Consider the following 18671-nt stretch of genomic DNA (forward strand, 5'->3'; position numbering starts at 1 on the left):
CCTTGAAGACGCCACGTCGTCCCTGCTTTCCCCAGATGACAGCCCTGACGTGTGAGCCTAGCGATACTTAAGAGATACGACTTGCTGGGGAAATAAACACCCTGTGTTATTTATCGTTTATCAAAAAAACAAAGCTTCCCTCAGCTGGGAGGTTTCAGATCACTGACAGTGTCAGGTCCAGTCTTCCTGTGTGTTCACAACAGGCCGGCGCCCCTCCCGCTGTGTCGGGGGCTCTCCATGTGGGTGGGTGCTCCTCTGTCAGGGGTCACCACCAGGAGGACGAGAGTCAGGCTGTGGAGTTGGTGGCTGGGACCAGGGCCTGCTGTGGACCCAGTGCCGGGCACCGAACCGGGACTCTGCACCCTCTCATGTGATCCCCTCCGGGACGGGGCCGGGGACAGTGGTCAGGAGTGGGCGCTGATAGAGATGCCCACCGTCTCCGGAGAGGACAGACTCCCAGAGTTTGGAATTGGGGTGAGATGGGCTTTGCTCCTAAGAGTCCAGTGGAATCCAGGGGCCAAGAGCATCACGAGGACGTTACCGTGGGTCAGCAGCGGAGCAAGGGCTGGACCAGCTGGGGAAACTTTCTGGAGAAGAGCCCCAGTTGAGGGGGGGGTGTAGCTCATGGAGGGCCACCACATCTTGAGCCGGAGTAACTGCAGTACAGTCGCCCCTTGGTACCCAAGGAGGGAATGGGTTCCAGGACCCCCAGAGATACCAAAATCTGCAGATGCTCGAGTCCCTTACACAAAATGGCGTAGTATTTGCATATAACCTATGCACATCTTCCCGTATACTTTTTTTTTAAACATTTTTATTGGAGTATAATTGCTTTACAGAGTTGTGTTAGTTTCTGCTTTACAACAAAGTGAATCAGTTATACATATACACGTTCCCATATCTCCTCCCTCTTGCGTCTCCCTCCCTTCCACCCTCCCTATCCCACCCCTCCAGGTGGTCACAAAGCACCGAGCTCATCTCCCTGTGCTATGCGGCTGCCTCCCACCAGCCATCTATTTTACATTTGGTAGTGTATATATGTCCATGCCACTCTTTCTTCCCGTATACTTTTTTCCCCACATACTTTAAATCATCTCTAGATTACTTTTAATGCTTGATACAATGTAAATGTTATGTAAATCATTGCCGGCCTAGGGCAAATTCAAGTTTTGCTTTTCGGAACTTCCTGGAATTCTTTCTTGAATATTTTTGGTTGGCAGTTGATTGAATTCTGCAGATGCTGAAGGCCGATGGTGTTGGTAAAGGCTATACCCTGCAGTATCGGTGCGAGCTCTCCCCACCGAGCCTCACAGCAAGCAGGTGGGGGGGGGGAGAGCACGGTTATTTCCACTCAGTTCTCATTAGTGTGTATAGTTTAAGGATGTGGGTTTTGACGTTTTCTGACCTCGATTAACCTGTTTAACCTCTGGACCCCAGTCTCTCCATCTGTAAAGTGAGGAGACTCACATTTCCCTCATAGGGTGTTTTGTAGAGGCTAAACACCTAAACGCGTCCCTAGCACAGAGTAGACTCTGAATAACTAATAGTAGTTGCAGATGTCATCAGTGTAGACCAAGAAGTGGAGGCCTGGAGAGGTCTTGTCTTCTCAAGGTTACAGAGCTGGTGAGGGAGCAGCCAGGACTCGAACCAAGGTCTTCTGACCTCTTACGCCGTGTCCTCCGGTTCTCTGAGTCCCCGGCCCTTCCTTCCCCATCCCTGGTGAGATGGAGGCTTGGTAGATGTCGGCAGGCAGGCCCCGCACCATCTAGGCTGCCTTGATGCCTGAATTGTAAGTTACGGGCTGTGTCCTTGCTTAGCTCTGATTATAGGGTGCTGACAGAGCAGCGCACCCGGATGAAAACAACGAACAGAAATGTACTGGGCCTTTTGTTCACCAAGAAACTCCATTGTGTCTCTCTCCCCTTCCCTCCCCTCCCTTTACCTCCTAAAAAAATAAAAGACATGGAAAAGATGAAGGGCTGTCAGCACCGGATCACAACACAGGCTCCAGGAGTTGGCGGCTTTTCAGTGCCTGCAGAGAGTCCCCTCAACTTCTTGCTTTCCTGAGTTTAATTAAGATAAATCTGAGAGCGCCCCTAGAAGCAGGAGCGGCCCAGTTCTGGCTCCCCTTGGGTCTTTCCTTCGGCTCTCTTCGTCCCCTCCTTCCCCATCCTGTGAATGCCTCATGCAAGGGCTAGTGAGGCGACCCCCAGCCGTCCGCTGGCCGTGGGTGAGCCCCGTTCCCCTAGCCCGGCTCAGGTGATGTCCCACCCCTGCCCCAGAACCTTCCGCAGCTCTGTCACCAGCTCAGGTCTGTGCTTCTGAGCTTAGCGTGCAGGGCTGTCCGGAAGCTGACCTCAGCGTACCTTTGCTGGGTGTCCCCGCTGCTCCTGGTACAAAGCACACGCTTCCACCGCTCTGGCCAGTTCGCTGTTTCCTGAGCAGGTCTGGAAATTACCTGCCTTTGGTCACGCAGTTCCTTTGGCTGGGAAAGCCCTCAGCCCCGTGGAATCAGGGCCATGTTTCAAGGATTAGCTGAGTGCCAACTCTTCTGGAAACGACATCTTTCTCAGGAACATGCCCCTGTTTCGCCCGGCACAGAACAGACATGGAATGAATATCGAACTCACTCGTGGACTCCGCAGGTCTCTTCCAGGGTCTCCTCGGAGCTTTGCTTGTCTGTCCCCTTTTCCCACAAGCCCTGGAGCGTGTTTACTCCTTAACTGCACATGGCATCTAGCTTCTTGGGCACTTTTCTTTTTATGTTTAAAGTTTTCGTACTTTCCCCATCGTTGTTCAATTTATGAGTCCCGGAGGCTAGGACGGCCGGAGGGTTTGGTGGAACGAGCCCTAAACTTGGAGCAGGAGGCCTGTGTTCTGCGGCCCGCTCGGCCTCTGACCAGCTGGAATTCAGGGCAAGTAGCTCCCCTTCTCTGGGACCCAGTTCCCCATTTGTAAAACGAGGGGTTGGATTAGCCGGTCTCTAGGCTTTGTGGTGGGATTTTTAAAGATACTTGCATTGAGATACAATTCAGGTACCGTAAAATTCTACCGTTGTTATGGACTGCGCTGTGGCCCTTCCAAGTTCATATGTCAAGGTCCTAACCTCTCGGACCTCAAAATGTGATCATATTTGGAAATAGGATCTTTAAAGAGGTAACTAAGGTTAAGGAGGTCATGAGGGTGGGCCCTGTCCTTTGACAGGTGATCGGGACACAGACACACACAGAGGAAAGACCATGTGAAGACAGGGAGAAGACGGCCATCTACAAGCCAAGGAGAGGGGCCTCAGAATGAAACTGAACCTGCCACCACCCTGGTCTTGGATTTCTAGGCTCCGGAATCAGGAGAAAATACATTTCTGTTGTTTAAGCCACCCAGCCTGTAGTACTTGGTTATTGCTGCACGAACAAAGTAATCCAACGGTTTCACGTACAGCTCAGTGGTTTGGTATGTTCACAGTTGTTTAACCGTCACCGCTATCTATTTTTGAGCATTTTATCACCCCCTAAAGAGCCCCCATACCCATCAGTGATCACTCCTCATTTCTCCCCAGCCCTTACTCCACCTCCAGCCCTGGGTGACCACTAATCGATGTTCTATCTCTATGGACTTGTCTATTCTGGACACTTCTTATAAGTGGGGTCTTTTGTGACTGGCTGCTTTTGCTTAGCATGATGGTTCAGGTTTCATCCGTGTTGTAGCGTGTACCAGTACTCCATTTCCTTTAATTGCTCAACAAAATTTCATTGTGTGGGTATATGCCACATTTTGTTTATCCATTCATCACTTGATGGATACTTGGGTCATTCCATTTTGTTGGCTATTATGAATAATGCCACAGTGAACATTTGTGTGCAAGCTCCTGTGTGGACACGTTATCATTCCTCGTGGTTATATACCTTGGAGAGGAATTGCTGGGTCATATGGTAACTCTAGGTCTCACTTTTTTGCGGAACCACCATACTGTTTTCCACAGTGGCTGCACCATTTTACATTCCCACCAGCAGCGCGTAGAGGATTCTCGTTTCTCCACACTGTTGTCAACACTTGTTATTGTCTTTTCGTAGCCATCCTAGTGGGTGTGAAATGGTGTCTCACTGTGGTTTTGGTCTGCTTTTCTCTGATGACTAATACTGTTGAGCATCTGTTCATGTACTTATTTGCCATTTGTATAGAAATATCTATTAATATACTCTGTCTATTTTAAAAATGAGTTGTCTTTTAATTACTGAGTTGTAGGAGTCCTTTATATATATCCCCTTATCAGATATATGATCTGCAAATATTTTCCCATATTCTAAGGGTTGTCTTTTCATTTTCATTTTCTTGGTGGTATCATCTGCAGCATAAACGTTTTTAACTTTGATGAAGCCCAGGTTATCTAATTTTTCTTGTATTACTTTTGCTTTTGGTGTCGTATCTAAGAAACCATTGCCTAACCCAAGGTTTACTCCTGTGTTTTCTTCTAAGAGTTTTATGGTTTTAGCTCTTACATGTATAGCCATGATGCCTTTTGAGTTAGCTTTTGTATATGGTGTGAGATAGGGGTCCAGCTTCATTTTGTGTGTGTGTGTGGGTTTGTGGATGTCCAGCACAGTTTGTTGAAATGGATGGGATCTTTTTTTTTTTTTTTTTTTTTTTTTTGTGGTATGCGGGCCTCTCACTGTTGTGGCCTCTCCCGTTGCGGAGCACAGGCTCCGGACGTGCAGGCCCAATGGCCATGGCTCACGGGCCCAGCCGCTCCGCGGCATGTGGCATCTTCCCGGACCGGGGCACGAACCCGTGTCCCCTGCATCGGCAGGCGGATTCTCAACCACTGCGCCACCAGGGAAGCCCTGGATGGGATCTTAAGGTTCATTTGGAGCAGCCTGCCATCTGAGGAGTGTGGAGCCCGGCCCAGGGAAAATGCTTTGGGCACCAGCACCCACATGCAGCCTCCAGCCCCTGCTGGACAATCTTTTTTTTTTTTTTTTTTGGCTGTGCTGCGTGGCATGCAGGATCCTAGTTCCCCGATCAGGGATTGAACCCGCGCCCCCTGCACTGGAAGCACAGAGTCTTAACCACTGGACCTCTGGGGAAGTCCTGGATAGTCTTTTGTGTTGAGATTTTATCATTCTATGTGTGTTTAACTTGCTCTTAACAACTTCCAGAATAGTGTTGTGTGCAGCTGGGTGCTAAATCATTGATTCTGTGATGGTGGAGGCTGGGGGCTGCCATCATAGCAAGGTTGTTCTTGCCTCATGAGACCCACTGGAACCAACAGCAGAGAAGTCATCAGCTTGCTTCTACCAGAGTCCAGGTGATGGGACCCTGGCAGGCCCGTCCTCAAGCTGGGGAGGAGATGACAGTGACAACTGAGACCAGAGGTGATGGATGTTGGGTGAAAAAAAGAAAGGGGGCATTTTCAGCTCTTTGGCTCCTTTAATCCAACTCTGCATTCAGGCCAGGCAAGGACCATTTTCTTCCCCCTCAACACTTTTTTTCAGCAGCGCTAATAGGTCCCCCGGGTGGGTTTAAGGGGAGTTAGTGAGACAAGTTATGGTTATACCAGACTCTAGGCTATGTGTCCCCCTTTTCTCCCCGGCCTCCTGGGCCAAGGCTCAAAGCTCCGTCTCCCCCACCGTGAGAGCTGGGCCAGATGGCCAGGTACCAGGCAGCCTGCTGGGTGGAGGGCAGTGGGGCCCTCAGAGGGCTCAGGGCTTCTCCTTCCTCCCACCGTTGACAGACAGGGACGGGGAGGTGCGTCTCTCCAGCAGACTCTCTCCAACTCTCTTTCCCAGGCTCCTCCTATCCTCTTCCGTGGTCCCTGCTGGGGTCACGCAGACCCCTCCTGGGCCCGTTTGTCCTGCTCACCTCTGCGTCTGCGGCCAGGTGAGCTGCCTGGTGCCACAGGCAGTTGTTGGAGGAGCAGATGGGTGAACGCGTGCTTTTCGACCTGGATTGCAAAAAGCTATCCTCTCCCTCCTTCCCCATCGCCCTTTGGCGTCTCTGTTCAGGGTCCGGCTTAAAGATCCTGTCCATAAAGCCCTGCCACCCCTTCTTGCCCCCTTGTTGAATACGATCTCTTCACTTCCGAGCCTTCCTTTCTTTATGTTTCTACCTCTGTTTTTGCCACTTGCCACACGCTGTCCTGTGGTAAAATATTTGCGTGTACGTCTTCACCCCAGAGGTGGAACACAGGGCATGGCGTGGGGACCGTGCTTTCTCATTCTGTATTTTCCCGCGTGTCCGCTCGCTCCCTCTCCGCCGCACGCAGCGCAGGGTTTTGCAGACTTTGCCACCCAACAGTCTGCTCAAGTCATGGTGCCTGGGCCTTGGGTTACCGGGGCTGGGCCTTGCCCCCCAGGCTCCCGTCCTGCCTGCGGATTCATGCTGCCCCGAGGATTTTCCCGGCTCTCACATCCTGGAGGAGGAAGTATTTGCGGGAGACAGACGGCGGCACGCGTGCGGGAGACAGACGGCGGCACGCGAGCGTGCGTGCGTGCGTGCGTGCGTCGCGCTGTCCGCTGTGTGTAATTTACATATCTCTGTGTTGAGACCGTCAGGCGGCCGCGTTACTGAGGTATTATGCTTGACTCCTGGCAGGAAGAACGGGAGCAGATAACACATCAGTGGTAATCCTTGCTCTGCCCTGGAGGATACAGAAAACCTCTGGAGTGAGCTGCTGCCTTGGATGTGCAGGCCTCCTCCCTCCCGTCGATGGGGCTGCCCTCTCTGTTCTCTCCTCTTTGTGGGAACCCCGCCTCCCCCCACAGTCCTGACCTGGAAGGTGGGGTGAGTGGGGCAAGAGGCCGCAGCAGGGATGGAGAAGCCCCTTGGGGCGCTGAGCTGAGGAGGGCCTTAGGGACGCTGGGCTGGATGGGCACCTCGTCCCTAAGAGAGAAAAGGGAGGGAGGGACCAATCTGACCGTCGTCGGTGCTGCAGGGCTTTCTGTTTCCTAAGAAACGTCCTTTCACGTGGATTTCCAGGTTTGAGTCTCACACAATCCCGGGAGCTGTTTTGAGCTCCGTCTTCAGGCCCAGGTCTGCAGAGAGAAGGGTAGTGGCAGGGTCAGGCGGGCTCCCGTGCCTGGGATGAAAGTTGGGTAGGAAGCCACACCGTTCCTTGCACACAGTGGGTGTTTCATGCACGTCTGTCCCATAAACAAATAGCGGGCACTCAGTAATGAAGAGTCGATTTGACACACAAGCAGACTTTTCTGGATTTGGAACACAGCGATGCCTCAGGTCCCTGGAAACGCTAGGATTCCGCGGTTCCCTTGCTTGGGGAGGGGGGCCTCGTCACCACGCGGCCTGGCCGTGGAGGGGTCGGATTAACCTCCGGGGTCAGCAGGCTTGCAGAGCTCAGGAAATGCCTCTCTGTGATCCGAATTTGGTCCAGAGACAGGTGGTGGAGCCCAGAGGAGGGGGAGTTGACGGGCCGCTCCAGGGCCGGGGGAAGTGAGGCCGGGCCCAGCTGCCCTTCCTTCTGATGGACTGAAGGTCTTCAGGCCGGGCCCTCAGTGCGCTTAGATCTTGGCAGAGGAGCTGAACCCCGTGAGTTAAGTACGTGGCCCCCATCCCGTGGTTCCCCCTCGGCTGGTGGGGAAGGAGAGCTGCCCGTGGTGCGTTGGCTAGGGGTCCAGGTCCACCCGCCCTCTGGTCAGGGGACTTGCTGCAGGTGCAATTCCCTGGGCAGACCTGCCCTTATGAGTCACGTCGTGGCCCCAGGAAGTGACTTCCTTTGAGCTGTGTTCCCCTGGCTCCCTTGGGTGCTGAGGGAACCCAGAAACATTCCAAGTGCATCAGTTCCTGTGTCTGCAAAGCAGGGCGAGGGGCACAGAGCGGGTGTCCCCATCGTAGGGAGGGAGACTCCGAGGCCCTGGGGGGAGGGACTTGCAATGCTGTGGTTGTGCAGGCTGCGGAGTAGGGGAGGAGCCTCGGGCGGAAGCTCTCTAGGCTGCGGGCCTTCGTGGATCTGTTCGTGTACTTGCGAGGCGCCTGGGAGATTAGCCTCCGTGCAGAGGTTTTATTTATGAGGACGCCTCGGATCCTCATCCTGCTGCCTGCGTGAATCTGTGACCATCGCTGGTGCTGCCCGGCTCCCGGGGGCGTCTTAAGTCTCCCAAGTAATCCGTGTTTGAAGGCAGCCTGATGCAGAGGGTGGTCCTCAAGGAGGGGGTCAGCTCGGGGCTCAGACCGGGCCCGGCTTCTCCCAGGTGCGGGAGGGTCTCACGCCAGGAAGCGAAGGGCCGGGCTTGGGAGTCAGGGATGTCTGCACCTGTGTTGCCCTCAGGACGCTCTGATTTGGTCACTTGTCATACAGCAGATGAAGTCATTTGGCATTCATGCCTCCTCTCGATTAAAATGGTTGAAATAAGGATCTCACGTGAGCAAGCCACAGAATTTTAATAATATTCAAGTAGTATTAAGTCTGATGTATATTGCCATTTTTTTCATTAACTTCAATTTAGTGGACATTTACATTTTAATTTGTAATATGCTTAGTTCTTGAAAGCAGTCACTGTGTCGTCTTTAAACAAATGTTGCATATTTTTTACTTTTCATTAACTTGAGAGTGATTTCTTATTACTGATTAATGAGGTTTTTTTTACTAAGAATAGGATCAAAGCATCGTACTGTCTAGGGCTGGAGGGTTCCTCGGAGATCATCTCACAGCCTTCATTTTGGAGATGAAAAAACGCTATGGGTTATTACATGTGCTCTCATCGCACATGATCAGCGATTCCTCGTAGGTGAGCCGCTTTGTCCTTCCAGTGTAGAAGGGCTGCAGGGCTGCATAAGTGGAGAGAAATGGGAAAACTCCTAACTTCTTATTGAAGTATAACTTACAGACACAAAGAGGTGGCATTCAGAGGACCTTTATAAAGTGACCAGAGCCCAGATGAAGAAACCGAACATTACTAGCCCTCCCGAGCCCCCTCCTGCCCCTCCAGCCACTACCCTGGTCAGTGTAACCGCTCTCCTGACATCCGATAGCACAGAATAGTTTTGAACTTGACGTCGCTGCACTCGTACAGTATGTGCTCCTTTGTGTCTGACTCCTTTTCCTCAACATTTTCCCTCAGATTTTGGTTATTTTTAAGTCGTACTTCTACACACCTTCTTCGAAACCCATTTCTGTTGGTTTATAGCAAAGATCGGAATTGCTGGGACGTGGAATACGGGTAAATTCCAATTCTGTAGACGTGACCACTTCTCCAAAGTGGTGGTTTCAACCCTTGCTCCCAGCAGCGGTGTGTGAGGGTTCTGGATGGCCCGTGTCTGTGCCGGCATGTAGTGTTTTCTGTTGTTTCCGTTTTAGCCTTCTGGTGCGTGTGTAGTGATATCTCATTGTGGCTTTTATTTGATTTCTCTGATGACCAGTGACATGGAGCCCTAGAAATGGGATTTTGAGGACAGACTGGGGTTTTTAGCTCTTCCATCATCCAGGAAGTTACTCTCTGCCAGCCAAGGAGGACCCAGAGAGAAGAAGACGTATTTCAGGGATGGTAAGTAAACATAGAGCTCCAAGTTTAGAATAGAATCGGCTGCAGGTGCTTTGAGGCTAGGGCTGTGACTTGTGTCCTTTTGCACCTGCCTCCCCTTTGGCGGTGAGGATAATGCTTGGTGAAGACAGGGGGCAGCATGGACTCAAGGTTCAGCTGGAGAGGCATGATGGCGGGGTGCTGGGGGGGGTGTGGGTTATGGAGCCCAGGATGGGCTGGATTCAAGGTGTGTACAGGCCTCGCAGGTGCAGTTCTTGCTCTGCCAGCTGCTGGCTAAGCGCTGTTAGCACAGCCTCCGGTGGTCCCTCTGCAGGCTTGCAATGGCATGAGCTGGGCGCTGTGGGGGACAGATGTGGACCTTCACCTGGAATGCAGGGGCCAAGGCGGTGGGTCTCCTCCCGGGTCCTTGGCCGGCACAGGGGCTGGGAGTACCATACGCTGGACCTGCAGAGTCCCTGTCTGGGGCAGTGTGCTTGCTGGGCCCATTCTCTGGCTCCTTTGGGAGCTATAGGCCTGATTCTGCAGGGTCAGGCTGTGGGCAGATGCCCTGGGAGGGAGTAAAGTTGGCATCGGCTGCAGGTCTTTGTTTTTTTTTTTTTTTGCGGTACGCGGGCCTCTCACCGTTGTGGCCTCTCCTGTTGTGGAGCACAGGCTCCGGACGCGCAGGCTCAGCGGCCACGGCTCACGGGCCCAGCCGCTCCGCGACACGTGGGATCCTCCCGGACCGGGGCACGAACCCGTGTCCCCTGCATCGGCAGGCGGACTCCCAACCACTGCACTACCAGGGAAGTCCTGCAGGTCTTTGTTGATGAAGGCGCGGCCCGAGGTGATTACCATGTAGGGCCCTGGGCAGCCCCCAGGGGAAGAGCAGGCCCGGCGGGGGGGGGGGCAGCCGTCTGTCAGAAATAATGCAGATGCCACACCTTTTAGCTCAGCGCCCTGCGAGGGGCCCTGCAACTGTCCTCAGCCAAAACCACTTCCTCTCTTCTTTATCATCAGAAAAATATCGTCTCTGTCTGCTACACCAACTCCTTCCACGTGCTTCAAACCTTCTGGTTGATAAGAGGCCTTCGTGAACTTGCCTCTCTGGCCCCTCTTCTTTACGCCTCCTTCACTTCGAAACCAAGAGCGGGGGCAGCACGTGTGCGTCCCCAGTGCACGCAGGCCAGGTGCTCTGGGGGCGCCAAGTGCTCGGGGGCGCTGGGTGGGCAGACCCCCGACCCCCCCGAAGCTGCCCAGCGTGGAGCGTGAAGAGCAGGGTGCGTGGACACTAGTAACGCGTGCGGGACCAGGTGTGGGAGTAACGAGAGCTGAGGGGGGGGGGGGGTCCCGGCAGAGGCGCCGCGTACTCACTTCCTGCCTCTTCCCCACCCCCGCCCATCCCCCTTCCTCCCGGTCTCTTTCCGTCTGGGAAGCATTATTACTCACTTATGACGCGTGCATCCCGTCTCTCTACGGACAGATGTCTCCAGAGAGGTTGGAGGGATCGGGGAAGAACAGGGCGTGGGTGGGGAGGATTTGGTGAATCTCAGCTCCCCTCCCAGGCCCACCGTCCCTCGGGAAGCCAAGGCAACCTACCCCCACCGCCCCCGCCATCAGCAAAGCAGCCGAGGAGCAAATGACTGGATGGGAGGTGGTGCGTGGCCACCCGCCCTCCCCCTCTCTGGCTGGCACCGGACCGGCGTGCGGATGGATGAGCTCAGGTTTGGACCTGACTCAGGAGGAAGGTAGGAGAAATTCAAGGGGGTGATCTCACGTGGCATTAAATGGAGCCGGGAACACGAGGGGTGGGTACCTGCGTCTTCCGTCATTCCCTCCTCGTCCCAGACTCTCCACAGAGGCTAGTCAGCGGAGCCTGGCTGCCCTGTCACCCACTCATGGGTCTCATGCCCGCTGGAGCATCGCACGGGGCGCAGGCCCTTCTCTTCACCCGCGCTGCCTTCTCTCCGTAAAGCGCTCTGCCCTCCCCGTAGGGAGCAGAAGGTGCTCCCTCGGTCCCGGGGCTTTGGGGTGGGCCGTCGGGAAGGCTGATTGGCCCTGGGGCTCTCTGGGGACATGGTGGAGGCACGGGGAGGACTCAGCTCCGGGGCGTCGGGGCAGAGACAGGGAGTGCGTAGGGTCTGGCCTCAAGGCCTCTGGCCTCGAAATGAGCAGCTCTGATTTCTCGATCTGGTTCAGATATTAATTAGTTCGGTGTCCTTGGGAAGGTCCCCTGGCCCCTACGTTTTAGTGTCCGCACACGTCAAGTGATGACATGCATGCCTGCCCTCCTACCACCCAGGGCCGTGAGAAGGAACACGTGTGTTAGCCACGTGACAGCCTGGGAGAAGTGCAGTGCAGAAGTCCTGTGACGGGGCTGTCCATAACAAGTGCTGTTGTCGCCACACGCAGGCCGTAGGTGTCTAGGCATCGATGGGGTCGTGGGCGGTTGCAGCTGGAAGGGCTGTGGATCCTCGGGCCGAGGTCACGCCGTTCAGAGCCGGGTGTTTGTGAGGTCCTCCCAAGTCCCTGAGCTCACTGGAGGGGCTGGGGCACGGAGGTGAGCCTGGAGCCCTTGACGAAGGGGCAGCTTTGAACAGTATTTGGAGGAGGGAAGTAGACTATGTCAAGCATCACGGTGGCAGAAGTAATGGTCCTGGAAGATGCCAGCTAGGGGTGGAGGAGGTGAAGAATGCAGGGGGCCCAGACTCCGGCTCCCCGAGTCAGACTGAGCCATCCCCTTGGACCTGCGTGGGGGGCCCTTCTGCCCTCCTTTTGGGAAGCCGTGTAGCGGTGGGAGGGCTCTGATTTAGGAGAGCGTCTTGGGGGGCAGGGTGAGGCGTCCCGAATCCCCCATCTGTCATTTTCTGGCTGCTGTGACCTGAGCATGTCCCTTACCTGTCTACGTTCCGCTTCCTTCATCTGGGAATCATAATACCTGTCTTGTAGAGTCGCTGTGAGGATTGAGGGAAGCCATAGAACAGCCTGGAAATAGAAGGTGCTCAATAAATGTCACTTAAATCTGAATTTCTCTCCCATCCATCTCGTTTGTGGCATTTGCTGGGAACATTCCAGAGCCTTTTGACTCATGCACACCGGTCCAGGCCAGCGCTCAGTATTTTCCTTCCTTTCTGTGGAGACAGACTTTGCAATTGTGCCAATTTCACACGAATAATCTATATTCTTGTGTCAGGCCTGCCTGTCTGTGTCCAGTTCACCTCCAGATATCAGGGAGTGTGGATTTTGCATGTGATGTATGTTCGTAGGAAAGAAATCAGAATTCAAAGGCAACTTTATGAGAAAACTTCTAGAAGCAGAGATCTTTCCCTTGTCATCAAAATCACATACCTGGAAACAAAATCTAGTTTGTGGATCTGGGCGGCATAGAGAAGGGGTCACCCAGGCGGCCTCTGCTGCCGGCGGGGGTGGCCTCAGTCCCATCACTTGGCTCTGCCAGCCTCCGAGCAGCTCACCTGTAGAATGAGACCGGTGCAGAGACCAGGCCTCTCCAGTGAGCCAGGCAGCAATGCTGGGGATGCTGACATGGACCCCAGAGTGGGGCATTAGGGCCAGCATGGCCACGGCCCCTGCTGGGAGGGCTGCAGGGGAGGCTTCCTGGGCCCCCAGCACATCACTCCCTGTTGGGCGAGGACTCTCAGGTTGTCCTCTGTGAAGTGTCTCCTGTTTCTAAAGTTCTCCGGCTCGTAAAGTTGTGGGTTCGCCTCTCTGCTTAGATGATGGATAGACATCTTAATGTGTTGACAGCCCCCTTGGCTTCCCTACCCTATTTCCTCCTGACAGCACCAGGATCCAGCTTTCCTTACTCCCTCCACTGCTACGGCCCTGATCTGAGCCAACGTCCATCATCTCTTGCTTGGATTTTTCTTTTTTTTTTTTTGTGGTATGCGGGCCTCTCACCGCTGTGGCCTCTCCCGTTGCGGAGCACAGGCTCCGGACGCGCAGGCTCAGCGGCCACGGCTCACGGGCCCAGCCGCTCCGTGGCACGTGGGATCCTCCCGGACCGGGGCACGAACCCGCGTCCCCTGCATCGGCAGGTGGACTCCCAACCACCGCGCCACCAGGGAAGCCCTCTGGCTTGGATTTTGATAAAACTTCCCAAGGTGTCTCCCTACTGCTGCCCTTGCTCAAAGGTGCCACGGAGACCTTCCCTGATCATTATTTAAGATAGCTGCCCACTCCACACCCTGTATATTCATGGTCTCCCCCATCCCTCTTTATTTTCTATTTAACTTATCAGACATGTATTTTTTAGTTCTTTCTTAAGTGTCTTTCTTTGTCACCCCCTTGTCCTCAAATCAGAATGTAAGCCATATGAGGGCAGGGGTTTTTTGGTCTTTTTTTCCTTCTGGTTTTGTGCAATGCCATAAACCTAGTAACTAGATTGCATGGCTAATCTGTGATCTTTAGAAACTGCTGTCAGTTTGGAAATTACCGTCCACCCTCTTGTCATGTTTTCCTTGATGCCAGCACCAACCCCCGAGGGTCCCTTGCCCTGGACATTCTGGCCGCCCTGCTGTCCTGTCCCCTCCCCCGGGAGACGCCTGTCTTTCCAGAATGGTTAGTTATCCGGCCGTGTTTTCTGTATGGGTAGATCTGGTAGGTAGGATGATTGAGGACCTGGTCTTCTACCCCAGCCCCTTTGCCCAACACAGCCCTAGTGTGTAATAGAGGATGCTCAATAAATTCATTTTTCATTCCTTTACTGGCAAAAGTTTTAATGAATTGCTTTTGACAGATGATTAAAATTCAACCCTGGAAATTATCTGGGCTTTTAGAAGGTGTGCCTTACGGGCTGGACAAGGGGCAGTGGCAGAGGGTGGTCTGCACTGGTTGGTGGGATGGGAAGGGGCGTGGATGGTGCAGCGCTTGGAGTGGTGGCCGAGGGACGGGGCTGCTGTGTCTGCTTCGAGAATGGCCGCAGTTCCCAGAGGGTAAGGAGTGCACCTATTCCATTAACTTCCATGGAGAGTGGAAGCTGCTCCCTGAGCTTTTAAAATACGCTTCACTGTCCCGATGGTGTCAGGTAGCTAGTTTACAGGTCCGTCCTGGTTGTGATAACTCAGGCGAAGCCGGATAATGAATGAAAGTGGGACAGCCTCTGGATAAATATTGCTATAGAACATCTTGGCCAGCACAAATCACAGGGAAAATATCTCCGGGCTGCTTTTCATTTCTCCTCTTCCTCCCTGGCCCTGTGGCAGCAGCCGGCAAAGCAGGACCCATCCATCCCAGCTCCCCCATCCCCACCTGCTCTCAGCGCACTGCTGTGGAAGGAGGGTTGCAGACTGGTCCTGGATGCAGGTGCCGCAGCTCTGCCTTCCTGCCCAGCTCTGCGGGTGTCCCTGGGGGGCCAGCACAGATGGGACCATGGCCGTTCTCTATTCAAAGCCGTGCACCACTGCTTAGCTCTGCAACGAGGGGGTTAATAATTGGTGGCTCTTAGTCTGGAGCGAGCATCTGAGTCACCTGGGAATTGAAAAGCAGCTCGTGCGTCCCGCCCTAGCGCACAGTCAGCGTTGCTGGGGGGGCTAGTCTTGGGTGTTTCCTCCTACCTTCCTGGGCCCCTGCGGGGGTGGTCCCGGTACCGCTCCTGGGCAGGAGCCATCGACGGGACACACGAAGAGTGAGATTGGTGCTGGGTTAGGTGGTGAGACGGGCCGCTTTGTGTGACCCTCTCCGGCACTAGATCCATCAGCACTGTCACTTAGCCTGGACTTCATCATTGGAGTCGCGCTTGCCTTGTACTCAACGTCTGCCTGCAGGTATTGATTGAGGCCGTGGGGAGCGCAGAGCTGCCGTAGGCGTGTGGGCACCAGAGGTGATTAGCCGCAGTCAGGGGAATCTGTTCAACGGAGAGGGTAGTCTCCTGCAGGGCAGCCCCGTCCACCCCACCTCCCCTGCTAGACGTTTGGGAGCCTTTCTCGGTTTTTCTCCCAACCGCTGCATCCACATTCTGTGATCTCCTTCCTCACTCTGTCTCTCCATCCCCCGTCCCAGTGCGGATGCTCAGGGTCTCCGGCCTGAACCTTAGAGTAGCTTCCGATCCAGCCCCCCTCAAGCCGTCTTCGCCGAGCTCCGGAGCGGCCGTGCCCACGGGCCAGGCTGCCTGTGCCTGCCGCCGGGGGAATGTGCACCGTGCCTGGGTGGATTCACCGCGGTGGCCGCTGGTCATCCTGGGGGCAGACCCAGGCTCTGTGCGGCCTTCCGGGCCCTGAGTGGGGCTGCAGCCCTGCCCTCGAGGCTCTCACAGGCTGCCTGCACCTGCCCTCCTGCTCTTCTTGTCCCGACGTGATGCTGTCACGTTTGCCCAGCCTCTGGGTCTCGCCTGTGCCGTCAGCTCCCCCTGGGACGGGGATGCCCTCCCTCCCGCTCTGCTAGGCCGGCTGGTGCGACTCACCGCTGAGTTGGCCCAGGTGCCCCTGGCGGAGAGGCCTGACCATGGAGTCAAGAGCCTTGGGGTATGTGTTGCTTCTGTTACTGCCTTGCTGCATGACTCTGGGTTTATTCATCCTTCCCTCTGGAAGCTCGTTTTTTTTTCCGGTGCAAAGAGGGCACACACCCGAGTGATTTCTAGGTCGCCTTCCAGTTCTAACCTCCCTGGTTTTGTGTTAGAGACGCAGAGCGTGTGTCTTGCGTGCCTGGACAAGGGCCTTGCCCAGGTGCCTGGTGACGGGCCCAGCGCACAGTGCTGTTCGGCCGTGTTGATAACCTGAGTGGGACCTCGGGAGCCTCCTGACTTGGGGGTGCACGCGCTGCCGGGTCTCGGGCGTCCCCTGCTCGGCCCGCCCCTCATCTTTCCTTCCTTATTTGCTGAGCAGGCGGCCGGGAGTGCTCACCAGGCGCTGCGGCAGCTTTGTGCCCGTGTGCTGTGCGGTGTTGGACCAGCCTCTGACTTCTCGAGGGCTCTGTGGGTGCACCCTGCCGAGTGGAGGGTGTCCTCTGTGATGTGCTGGTCCTGAGGGACTTATGAGCCAGGCGCTGGGACCCGGGGAGCAGGACAGTCCTCGGCCTGAAGCCGGAGTGGGCGGGAGACACCCCGAGGGCGACGTGGGAGGCGGGCGACGGGCGCTCTTCCTTGGCCTCGAGCATGAAGGCATCGGGTATCCAGGCCCCTGCAGGTGTCAGGGGCTGGACAGATGAACAAGGAACCAGGAGGCCGCCCCTTGAGCTGCAGCATGGCCGCCCCGGGGAAGGTGTGTGATGGGGGGGCAGGGAGTTCAGCAGCCTGGACCCAGGAAGCCAGGCTCCCGTGCTCATGTCCCCTTGGGCTCTGTCCCCAGCACTCAGAGAACTTACTGTGGAAGGCCCAGCCTACCTGGCAGTGGTCGTGGAGGCCCCAGAGAAGGGCAGCGCCTTCCAGCTGGTGCCGGGCTCGGGGCCGGGGGCGTTCCCGGCGTCTTGTTCTTAGGCATCAGGTTCTCCTTCGGCCCGGGTTGCCCCACCCTGTGGCTGGTGTGGGACCGGCATTGCAGCGCTCCGGGGAGTTGCTTTATAAATAGAAGGACACTTAACACGGAGCCTGGAATCAGGCAGGGCGGGTGGCTCCAGGCAGCAGTGTTTTAAAAATGAGCATTTGGGCTTCCCTGGTGGCGCAGTGGTTGAGAGCCCGCCTGCCGGTGCAGGGGACGCGGGTTCGTGCCCCGGTCCGGGAAGATCCCACATGCCGCAGAGCGGCTGGGCCCGTGAGCCATGGCCGCTGAGCCTGCGCGTCCGGAGCCTGTGCTCCGCAACGGGGGAGGCCACGACAGTGAGAGGCCCACGTATCGCAAAAAAAAAAAAAAAAAAAAAAAAATGAGCATTGATTTCTGGTACTCTGCACACTGCATCTTACCCAGGCCCGCGCTGATGCCCAGCACCCTTCTTGGCCCCGTGCCTGCTCCCTGCCTGCTTGGAACACCCGCTGCCTAGCCCAGCCCGGCCCTCCCAGGGCTTTGGATCTGTCTACCCCACCTCTCCGGACGTTCTCTGCTGGGCCTGCGTCTGTTCGATGGGTCGTTCATGCGTTCGTTCGCTCGCTCATTTTCCCCTGTTAGGGGCCAGGCGCTGTGCTAGGTTCTGGGATCTCAGCGTGGACAGGAACTCTCCCTGCTGCCCCTCCTCCCCGTCTGAGCACTGAGACTCGCACAGTGGCAGAGGCACAGCGAGATTTAGTCCCGGGCTCCGAGTGCAGAAGAGACGGTCTGGTTTTGCCTGGGATCGGGGAGGCGGGCTTCACGGAGAAAGCCGAGTGTGGCCAAGGGAGGGCGTGCGTGTACGTGCGGCCAGTGGCCAGCCCCAACCAGATAACGCTCCACTCCTCCCTGCGAGCCTCCACAGGTCAGAGGATGCTCTGTCGGTGTCTGCTGATTGACTAAAGGATTTTGCCCCTTGGCCTGGTCACAATTGAAGAGTTAGTTAAAAGGAGACTAAGCTGTTACTAAACAGCTTCACCACCACTAGGGCTTCCTGCCTTTTCATCTAGTGACTTGGACCCCTTTCTGGGGCCTGGTCACAGGCGAGAGGGTGTCAGGTCACTGTCAGGGAAAATCCCAAGGAAAATGCACCGCAGGTCCCATCTTTGCATCACAACCCGGCCCACCCCCACTGCTTGGCCATGAATTGTGCATGTTTGAGGTCCTGCTGAGTCCCGTCCAGTGTGCCCCAAAGTACCCACCAGGGCTGTTCTTCAAACACTGCTTAAAATCGGAGCCATTGACGTGTTTCTGCAGGTGAGTGAAAAGAGCGGGGCTGAGTGTCCCGCGCCCCGGAGCGCGCCCTGGGGAGGAGGGGCAGGCGAGGCTGGGCGGGACCGGGGAGGTGCGCCCCACTCGGGCCGCCACCGGACGGCCTTGCTTAACCGGATGCGTACGTTTCACTAACCTGGCGGGCGAACAGCGACAGCTTGGCTGTTTTAATTTGTATTTCTGTGACTTTTCTTGTCCCCAAGTGTTTTTTACAGCCAAGAAACAAAGCAGTGAAATTGCTCACGGCAGAAGTTATTCACACAGCACCCACCTCACCGGTTGGCGATGTGGTCGGTGGGAAGGCTGGTGCGGGTGCTGCCTGGGCTGTGGGGCTCCGCGAGCTCTGCCCCGGGAAGGGCTGTGGCCCGCCGACCGGCCTCCCGTCAGGTGGCGGCGCCTCGTGGGCCGCGAGCAAGCCTCGCGTGTGCTCGACCTCTGTGAGCGGCTTAGACGGCCG

At 55.7% G+C, this 18671-nt stretch overlaps 1 protein-coding gene across 5 annotated transcripts in view; it reads left to right on the forward strand.

The window, feature by feature from the left end:
• Positions 1-18671, forward strand: part of TSPAN9 (tetraspanin 9) — a 185552-nt gene that overhangs the window by 64420 nt on the left and 102461 nt on the right. The window contains exon 1 of one of the 5 annotated variants that reach the window (XM_067008547.1): positions 10974-11218. The exons of the other annotated variants lie outside the window; for them this stretch is intronic. Coding sequence (XP_066864648.1) covers positions 11110-11218 — 109 coding nt within the window. The 5' untranslated portion in view covers positions 10974-11109. Of the gene's footprint in view, positions 1-10973; positions 11219-18671 lie in introns of those variants that run through there. 5 annotated transcript variants of the gene reach the window in all.

This window comes from Kogia breviceps, chromosome 12, assembly GCF_026419965.1.
Source record: "Kogia breviceps isolate mKogBre1 chromosome 12, mKogBre1 haplotype 1, whole genome shotgun sequence".
NCBI lineage: Eukaryota > Metazoa > Chordata > Mammalia > Artiodactyla > Physeteridae > Kogia > Kogia breviceps.